A 10,683-nucleotide genomic window follows, 5' to 3' on the forward strand; every position below is an offset into this window, starting at 1 on the left:
TCCATCACGGAGGGGAATGCTGAGTGGAACTGAAGCACATGGCTCATGACCTACCCTGGTTAAAACCTGCAGTGGTACTGAACAGTTTGAGGTAGAGGAAAAGAAAGATGAGGTAATGAAGTAAAACATCTGGGGATGCTGTTGTGTAATGAAACAGCTGGATTCTCTTATGACAGCAGGAGATAAAGGTAGACAGCAAAGATGGCAGCTTGTAATAACAAATAATAAACGTATGCTTGAGAAACAGCCAAACCAACATTTCTGTCCCCGTCTTTTGGTTCATTAATAGTTTCCATGCATATTTTTCAAATATTCCCCACTAGTGATCTTGAAAATATGTATTTTTGTTGTCTCAATTTGTTCTGGTGATCTCACATCTAAATTACAGTAGGCTGTTAACACAGGAAGACATAAAAGCAAAAGAGAGAATCTTCAGTGGAAATACTCATATTCTGTTGATCTAGGACATTCATTATTACTTTAGACAGACTCTATGACTGGAGTAGGCAGCCTAGTAGCCTTATGTAGCTGTATGAATTTCTCCATCGTGAGTCCTTCCCATGGGCTGCAGCTCTTCATGAACTGCTCCAGCATGGTCCCTTCCATGGAGTGAAGTCCTTTAGAAACAGACTTTCATTGTTCCCTAACGGGGTCACAAGTCCTGCCAGAAAACCTGCTCTAGTGTGGGCTTCCCACAGGGTCACAGCCTTCTGGCATCTACCTCTTCTGGTGTAGGGCACTCCAAGGGCTGCAGAGGAATCTCAGCTCTGGCAGCTGGAGCTCCTTGTCCTCCTTCCCTTGGTGTCTGCAGAGCTGCTTCTCTCACATGTGCTCACTTCTCTCTCCTGTTGCTCTCCCATTCTCTCTTCAAGTCGCTGTTGCACAGGGATTTTTTTTTTTTTTTTCTTTTAAAAATGTGTTATCCCAGAGGCACTTACCACCATTGTTGATGGGCTCGGCCTTGGCCAGCAGGGGATCTATTGGACACAGGCAAAGCTGCTAGCAGCTTCTAACAGATGCCACCATTCACAAGAGCCCACACACACACCTACCAAAACATTGCAATGCAAAGCCAATACAGATCCACAGACTGATTAAATTCCAGAGCATTTTAGCTATCAACTTGTTTAGGCTGAATTTTATTTCTCAAAAGCACACAGAGAAAAATGATGGCAATTCTGGTTTGGTGATGTTCCCTGTGGAAAATCTCAGTCCTTATTGTATCTTGGAAAGGTGAAAAAATGGCAGGAAAAGATTGAAAGAGAAGTTGTTGAGATGACTCAGAAGGATTTTCTGCAGAAGCAGAAAGTGGTAGGGAAGTAAAAGAGTTTAAAGCATCTATCTGTGCCCTTAAATGCAGAATGTGAACATTAATATCCCAGTATATTCCCTGCTTAAGATAGTGCCTGCAGGATTTTCAGGTTGTCAGTGCAAAGCAGCACTGTGATGAAGCTTGTGTGACGTCATGGTGCAGATAAACAGCAAGCCTAAGAACTGTGCATTGTTGACTTTTCTCTTAGTATGTGATGAAACTGAGTACTCACCTTCCTGTGTAGAAATTTCTATAGGAATAGAATTTCATTATAATTGACGTAGCTCAAGAGTCACCTCAAATATTTTCTCCCTAGATCGGAGAAAATTTAAAGAATCTTTCATTCACTGGCTACTATACAACACGCTTCTGATCCCCTCATGATAGTTTTCAAAACACAAAATTCACTATACTTATTACTTCACTCATCAAAGTCCTCTAAAGTGATTCACAAAAATATAAGAAAAGTTGTTTATCACAGATGGGTCTTTATTTTAAAAATGTACAGAAAGCAGTATTTGGGACCTAAGAGCTCCCTTGGGATGACTTACTAGTTAGAAACAATCATCTGGAAACAACTCTTAGAAAACCTTTTTCTCCAGCATCTTATTTGTGTTTCTTGTTTCTTATAACAGATTTTGATAAACCTGACTTCAAGAGAAGCATAGTCTGCTTTGAAGACTTAAGTGTTGGTGCTGTTTTGACTGGAAAAGTTGAAAATGCAACGCCATTTGGAGTTTTTGTTGATATTGGTGTGGGAAAATCGGGTTTGATTCCAGTGCGGAACATAACAGAAGCAAAACTCTCTAAAGCGAAGAAGAGAAGAAGCCTGGGCCTAGGTCCTGGAGAAAGAGTGGAAGTTAAAGTGCTTAATGTTGACATTCCTCGATTGAGGATCACCTTGGATCTTATTCGTGTGTTATGAGAGGGGTTTCAGGAATTGAGCCTTGACTTTAAAGGTTAAGTAATGTCAGCAAGGTTATGGAGACTCAGGCATTTAATGAGTGTCAAAAATGAACACATTTTGAAACCTTCAGCGCCTTGCTTTTTTAAATTTTTTTATTTTTTTTTTAATTTTTTTTTTTAGTTTAACAGTTTTACGACATTTCTTGAATCCTTTCTGTTAATAATTGTTAATAATTGCTGGAACAGTTTTTTGGATTACCTCCAAGCAACCTTGTTATTTTGTCTGCAGAGCAAATGAAGTTCCAGTGGGCTGTCAGACAGATCTCTTATCTGTTGTCTGTGCAAGATTTGCTGTCTTCATCTTCAGTTAGTACTGCACAAGCAGACACATCTGTAGCTCGCCTTCCAAAAAACAGCCATTCGGTTTACCTGTTTTCTGGCTGACAGTCTAGGAGAGTTGTAGGAAAAAAGTGATCTTTTTAAGTTAAATGGTTATGATGTTGCTTCAAAAGTAGTCTGAGGAAAAAGCATCTGCTAAAAGTATTGATGGTTCAGAAATAGTTATATTTAATTTATTTGACCAACATTATTAGGAGGTCTTTTTACCTGTATTATTTTTGCTTGTTCAGTTACCATGGATTAACACAGTTGGATGTACCTTGCAGTTTAAGGAGCTTTGCTCAAAGGTGGCAAAAGACATTTATGTTGTTCTATATTTCTGCAAAATAAAAACATTTCTGTCCATGTTTTCTCAATGTACTGGTTCTACAAGTGATTTAATAGTCCTAGTTGTCTTTCTTTCCAGCACATGCTTAATCAGTAACACTTCAGCTTGAGGATTTGTGTTTTAATAAGAATGCTCACTGTTTCCTGCTAGGAGTACCTAGCACAGGAGGTTTGTTTCTTCTAACTAGAAACTTCTTGTTTTTGTGGTATTTAGGTGGTGTTTCAAAGGATTTACCACTTGAGCCAAGTTTGCAAAGGACAGGTATCATGGAAGATCAGTTTCCAGCAATAGTAGATACATATATGTAGTCTTTCCAGGGAGTTTTTGGTGTGTTGGACATTTATTCCTTTGCAGCCAAACTTGCCTGTAAGTTGGCAGAAGCTCTGGTCTGCAACAGATGAGCCCAAATATACTACAGCAAGTGTCAAACATCTTCAGTGACAAGGTTTCTAACTACAAATGTCCAAGTAGCTGTTGGCACGGGGTCTATGCATGAGTTAGGAAAAGGTTGGCGTGGTTTAATCTCCCAGGTCTGTGCTTTAGTTTTCAAAACGATGAGCCAGCTGTAGACAGTGTATTTTGGATATTAAAGAATCATTTAGCAGATGGAAAAAAGGAGACAGATCTTACTAGCTTCACTGCATTTGTCCACTGGAGAAAAGACAACCATTTTCTATTATGTTAAAGTCAGCACAGCTTGGAATCATGTTTTGCAGGCCTTTTGAAATTTTCCTGTAATACTTCTGCAAGGTAGATTTTGTTGTTATGAGATTAGAAACTGTAATACCATGTTACTGTCTTGGAAAACAGAGATGCAAAGCAAAGAAGTTGAAATTATTTTTTTCTGCAGGTGATACATTCACTTACAGCAGTATGTCCATCAGTAGAATTATTTAAGTTATGCTAAACTTTTTATATGATCTCTGCAGTATCTAAGCACTTAGCAAATGAACTGGATTTGCTTGGCCTTCACTAAGGAGGAGATAAACTTGATTTCCTGAAGCTCAGTTCAGTGGATAATATAAAGAGTATTTTCTCTTTTGGTGCTATTTTGTTACTGAAATTCTTTTTTTTTTAATCCTTAATATCATGAGAACTGTAGCATCTTTTGCATTTCTGCATATGTCTCTTGGTTTATCATAAAATTCTCTAAAGGCAAGACATCTTGAGACTATTTCTCTCACTGTTAACTCACAGGAGGCTTTTTGCCTACTCACGGGACTGACCCACAGTTCAGTGTACATACTCATAAGTAGTTTGCTTTCTCCTTAGTGGAACTCAGCAGCTTAGCCTATGTCATCACAGGAGAATATCATGTCTATCTCTTTGAATTTTTTTAACCACACCAAAATGGGAAGTAAATAACTTCATGTCGTATGTCTTAAATGTCTGCAGCTCTGCAAATGTAATCCCATTATTTGTCAGCTAGTGCAGTGCCTTAACTACTTCCCACAAAAATATTTTTTCCATTGCAATTTCTTTTTTTCATTGCCAGAACACAGCAGTTAAAAGAGCCTAGGGAGAGTCTAACAGGGATGAATATGTGTGCATATGAACTTCTCAGGTTTTGTCAGATCTTTGGAGATTTAAAAATCATTTCTTCTTAATCTATTTCTCAGTTTTCATCTTAAATTCTTGTGGTGTTCAGATTTCTGACATCAAAGCATCAAAACTGTTTTCTCTTATTCACCTCCCCATTTAGTTTCTGAACCAAGACATGTTTGTTTTTTTTTTTCCTGGATGGATGCTTTTTCCCGTTTGAAATGCAATCCAGTCTTTGGAACAAATTCAGTACTGCTGATGGTGATGCCTTCAAAATTTAAAACAAACAAACCCCTTCTTCCTCCTGATCTTAGTTAATTTCTTCAAAGTACAGTTTCTCAGAAGAATTAAATACAAATCTTTGAGTCTCATTAAAAGTTCTACTTTTGCCTTAAGCTGTAGATTCCAAGGCATCTGCACACAGTTCCACCTCTCCCCAGAGAGAAAATCCAGCCCATTGATCTTGGATGACAATCTGCCTTTTTAGTCCCACCCTCACTCAAATAGTCTGGTATTTTGCAATCACCTTCTGCTGATATGCAGGCCCATAAGAAGAGCTTCTAAAGATTTCCTGTGCTTCAAATATTACACAAAGGAGAAGAATTCTTCTACTAAGCAAGATGGCACTTGTATGCCTGGCTGTAGTAATGCAAAACAAGAGTTTAAAAGAAGCCATTTGTTTTGGTTTTATTCCTGCCTCAGGCAGTTTTAGACAGCATATATCAATTTTCCAGAAACTTGTCAACCTCAGGAATGATTTAGTATGCTGTTAAACATAATAAAATCAATAGGAAAACAAATAGAATTTCCATGAGGAGCAGACATTTGGAGAAGCTGGTCCATATGGCATATAGACATGCTGGAATTCGGGCTTTGTGGGGTACTTGTGTTAGAAAAACTGCATACCACGGGAAAGCAATGCATAATTCAGGAGAACAAATAATCTAACAGCTTTGTGGTAGTGTGTCTTGAACTTGGTGTCTGTATTTGTTTAACAACAAATACACTTAGAAATTCTATGCCTGGAAGCTAGAAACCAAACATGAATCATATTTGCCTAATTTCAGAGCTTTCTATAAGGAGCCTTACCCACTGTGAAGTGAGTGCTGAGTGAGTTCTCGGTTCAGCCTGAACAGCACCTTGCTTTTCTAGACTTGCTGAGGGTAATTTATGTACCTACTTAGCTCTGCTTCAGGACATCCAGCTTCAAGACTATCAATCTTGTAAGACAGTGGAAGGAACAAGTTGGTAATGCCAGTCCATGTTACTCTATGTCACTCCCTTTTGTTCAAGGTTTGGTAAAGGGCTGTGAGGGAGTTCGTGTGTCCCCAGGGCTATGTAAATGTTAGGCAAGTCAGTAATTCCACTCCTTCCCATTAGAGACCACCTAAAGGTTTGGGAGTGCCTCTGTTTACTGATCCCAGCATTTCCTCACCCTCCTCATGGGCATGTAGAAGTTGTAACTGTTTAGAAGTGTTTTGTTTTGAGAAATCCTTGTGAATCCATACTCTATAAAGCTTCACAAGTGAATGATGTGCCTGTGTTCCTCACAGCAAACTTCAGTGACTGGTTTATAGACAACTTCAATTGCCTGTTTCCAGTTGTGCCTCTAAATGGTCTCTCTGGTGGATGTTGTAACTCTGTGCTGGCTACAGGTACCTCCTGCCAGGAGGCTGTTGGAGGTCACTGCTTATTGACAGGTATTTCTAGGAGCTGACCATCTAATCCATATTAGAATTTTGGTTGGGCATTTTTTCAGATGGATGTAAGTCACTCATAACAGCAACTGATGACAATTTGTTGAACAGCAAATCATAAGAAGTGTGTATTGCACCACAGACTTCACTACAGCTTCTGCAAGTTGAAAATAGCAAAATTCTGCAACTTGGAAATAACAAAATTCTTCAGTCTGGGAGGGACCAGTGCTGGAGTATTGCTTCTGTGTGAGCTTCCACGATGGGGATTGCTGCTTTAATTAAGTCTGTTGGGTTTCATGCTGTTTCTATAACTGTTAGGTCTCCTGTGAGCGCGTTATAGCTGCATCAAGAATCCTGAGAGATTCTCCAGGCGTTGAAAGTGAGAAAGGACTGGTGGCCATGTCCAGAGCAGGAGGAGTCATCCCACTGAGAATTTTAAATCTAACCAGAAGTTCAGGGTAAAGCACTCAAATCTCATCTCACCTGCTCTCTGTCCCTGACTAGGAGCTAACACGTTTGAAATTGATTGCCTTGCCCCTGGTTTCACTAGTTGGAGCTTTTACCTTACTTGACTTCTAGAACTGAAAAACATTAAGGCATGTTCAATGCAGCAGTCCAATTCATATTATTAGAATTTTTTTTTTTGTCTCCCTCTCTTGTTCTCCAGAAGAAAAAACAAAAAAGGAATATTTAGTAAACTGAGGATTCCCATGACTTCTTTAACTTTATTAAACCTGTTTGAGTTCACACTTTAGAGACATTGTCTTTAAGCAGTAATCAGGAGACCACCACCTCAGAAAAGTTAATCAATGTTATTTACTCCTTATCTTACAGATCCATTTATCCTACTACACTTGTCTGTTACTAAATGAAAAGTGTTTTCAGTATGCAATCAGCTAAGCTGGAGTTTTGCATTCTTGTATCTCAATGACAGTCATATTTCTAGGAAAGACTGCCTTTATTTGTGGTCAAGCACAATTTTTTTGCATGTGACTCACAATGAGGAATGTGGAAATAATGTCATGAGAGGAACTGTTATGCTTGGGGGTCATTTACAAATACCGAATAGAAGTGAAATCTTAGGAAAGTACTTTCATTTCAGAATTAAATGCGTGGAATAGCTTGGCAGAGAGCAGAAACTGCCACATACCAGAGGCTGTATATTGGCACCATGACTGCTTTTTTGTGTGATGAAGAGAGGGAGGGGCAGGAAATGGAAGGAAATGGAGGGATTTGGGGAAGAACATCCTGCAAGATGTAAATGGTCTTATGGGAATGAAGTTAAAATGATGAAATGCAAATGGTAGTAATGTAATGGTAATGTAGTAGTAATGGAATCGGAGCCTGGTTGTCTCTTGCTTCCTGTACCTCCCGTGAAGATAAAAAATAAGTGTAAGTATTTGTTATAGCTAATGGAAATTGCATATCTCATATCAGTGCGTATTGTAACTAAAGAGTAGTGTGGAACTAATTGGCTTCAAGAGGGAGAAGCACATAATAGGTGCTCTTAATTGATTTGCTTCTCATTTGCCAGTGTTGCTGTTCCTAGCTAGTTTATTAGGAGTAGATCAGTCCTTGCTCATCAGCACTTCTGGGTGAGAGAGTGCAGCTGTCACATGTGACATGTGTTGTCCATCGACATATGGCAGGGGGAACCAACAGAATTTTTACTCATTTATACCCAGCAGGAAGAGTCCTTGAAAGATGACTTTGTCATAGCTTTTTTTGATCCCTTGAAACTACTGTGTGGCTATATTTAGTGCATGGGGGTAGATGCAGAGCCAATCAAAAGCTGAAAATAGTAGAAAATCCGGCTATTTGTATACTGGGTAGAATTTTTTTCCAAGAGCACACAGCCTCAGTGATTTAAGATCTGCGCTGATGATTAACTTTTTATGTAAGCACATGCTTGTTAGCCTCTTTGCTTACCAGAAATACAATCTTTCCTGGTGTGCTCTATGTCTGAGATAGTTATTCTGTTTTAAATTTGAGCCTGTTCTCAAGGTGTTGTCTCTTATGGACTGTCTAGTTTAGAATTAGTCCGAAGTAGCCCAGACATATTAATCTTCAGTATGTTTTATGAGGCCTTGTGTTTTCTGGGACACAAAATGAGTGATCATGTAAGAGCTGAAAGACACATTGTCCGATGTTTGCTGTTGATGGAGTCTTTGTTTTTTGTGTCTGATGATACATGGCCACTCTTCATGGAAAGGAAGGAGGGTTGGCAAAGCTTATAAAGTGAATTTCAAATTTCGTGTCATTCATTAAGCTTATAAAATTATTTATGTGTCATTCAAAATGACAGGAAAGGAAAATGTCTGCCTTGGCAGTAGGAAGTCATTGACAGTCTTTAGCACAGTTGTTTCCCGTATTTCAGAGTATTATACTTCTCACTTGGATCGAGTTGCAGTAGTGTGTTTTTTGGGAACCAGTGTCACTTGTGTGACAATCTGGCACTTTTTAGAGACCAGTAAAACAACAATAAAAAATTCCCACCTGTGGGAGTGGATCTTGAACTCATCTCCAAAACCAAGGCTGCCCATGGTTAAAACCCTCTGAAACAGTTTTCCAGCTGGGAGAGGAGTGGCTTCCTCAAGTCTTTTCTCTTTGTTGAACCAGAATATTGCTGGTTTATCAAAATATATCCATGCCAGTCTTTTTTTTCTTGTTTTTTTTTTTTTTTTTTCTAATGATGATCTGCAGTGAGTTATTCACATCTAGGGAAACCAGAGTGCTGCTGCAGAGCTTTGTTTTCAAATGTAAGTACAATTTCATTATTTCAGCATATGTTCTATGTCCTTTAAGTGTAACTTGTATCTGGGTTTGTTGTGAGAAATACTGGAAGACTTCCCTTATAATTGGGGTAACAGTTACAGTATTAACTGATTTAGTAGCTGTATTGTATCACAACCATGTGGGAAGGTGTAGTGCTCCACAGACTGTCTATTCAAGGAGAACTTTGTGATATTGTATGATTTTCAAATGTGGAAAAAGTTAGTAAAGGATCAGGGCTTAAATTGACAAATCAGGCATCTGAAAGTTGGGAAGAGTTTATGCATGTCCTTTGGAGTGCCCATCCTCTGCATGAAACAAGGCATGGGTTCCACAGGAGAAGTGTTACATGATGACCTCATCTGAGGCAAGGCAATGGTTTAGTACCTATCCATAGCATAACTAGAAGTCAAGGATAAAGATAAATTTCTCTAGCCCCCTTGCAGCCTGAAGGAAGGTCTTTTTCCAGAGATTTCTAATGTCTGTCCTTTCCTGGATTGTTCTGTAAACAAGAGACTAAAAACTCTGTAAGAGCAGAAGGTAGGACAGCAGTCCTGAGTCCAGTTCCAGTGGGCTCAGTCTGATTCCATCACAGGCATCTCAGTACAGGATCCCTTTTGTAAGATAATATATGGAGTCCCTTTTAAAAACTCATTTGGCAAGCTAATGATAGTATCCTGTGTATAAAAAAGAAAGAAATGGGGGAAACCCCCAACCAACCATAGGCCCACTGTAGGTGAACTGGGATTTCAGTTGGACCCAAACGGGACTGTGACTGTTCAAGTGGAATTTACACAAAGATGGTGAGTCTCAGTGCAGGTAATGCTGTGTTTCAGAAGTATCAGCTCCTTTGTCAAATCCACAGAAGCTAATGATGTGGGCTGTAAAATTAGTGTTGATTACAACATTAATGTTGTTGGTCTGCATTTCAAACTGAAGCTTTGCTGGTCATAATAAAATGGAGGCAGAGTTTTTTAACTTTGTTTTACATGCAAGCAATGACAGCATTCCAGGAGCTCCTTTGTATTTTGATGACTACAAAAACCATACAATTGTAGCTGAAAATGAACATCTAATATATTCACTGCAGAGCAAAAGTATAAATATGTGTGACACCTTTGTTTCAATATTTTATTTCTGTTTGGAAACTATGCTCATCGATGAATCTATTTTGTAGATTTCTGGCTAACTGCTGGCAAGACAGATATGTCTAGGAATGGATATGCAATAAACAAGCTATACAGAGTTTTAAAAATATAAATTTTTGTGATCTTAGAAATAGGATGGTTTTGGTCAGAAGAAATTCACTCTGCAGACCAACATGCCAAGAAATACTTTTTCATGTTTCATTTAGTTGAGGGTAACAGTTTCATAGCTTTCTACTGGGGCAGAAAACAAAGTTTTAGGTTTTGTTTTACTTAGAAGTGTTTATGGGAATTACTTATTTAAAGAATTAATTAAATGAAGGTGCACCTTATCAATATGTACTTCAGACTCCCCGGACGATTTTTTAAATTTTTCTTTTATTCACCCAGTGGCTTTAGCACTTGCAAAATGCCAGTGTTGCATACTTCCATACTTCTCTTAATAGCATCCTAGGCGAGCAAAGATCATCTCAGTAGCAAAAATTTTAAAAAGGGATAGGGGGAAGGCAAGAGGCCCAAGTTTACTGTGTAATTTAGGTGTGTGCAGTGTTCTTGCTGTATTCTGCAGAAACACCTTTGTTA

General features: G+C 38.7%; 1 protein-coding gene across 4 annotated transcripts in view; it reads left to right on the forward strand.

The window, feature by feature from the left end:
- The window catches only part of SRBD1 (S1 RNA binding domain 1), a 126,636-nt gene extending 123,643 nt beyond the window's left edge, over positions 1–2,993 (forward strand). For all 4 annotated transcript variants that reach the window (XM_032102811.1, XM_032102813.1, XM_032102810.1 and 1 more), the window contains one exon: positions 1,948–2,993. In XM_032102811.1, coding sequence (XP_031958702.1) covers positions 1,948–2,237 — 290 coding nt within the window. In that variant the 3' untranslated portion in view covers positions 2,238–2,993. The remainder of the gene's footprint in view (positions 1–1,947) is intronic.
- The last annotated feature ends 7,690 nt before the right edge of the window (positions 2,994–10,683 follow it).

This window comes from Corvus moneduloides, chromosome 3 (assembly GCF_009650955.1).
Source record: "Corvus moneduloides isolate bCorMon1 chromosome 3, bCorMon1.pri, whole genome shotgun sequence".
Lineage (NCBI taxonomy): Eukaryota > Metazoa > Chordata > Aves > Passeriformes > Corvidae > Corvus > Corvus moneduloides.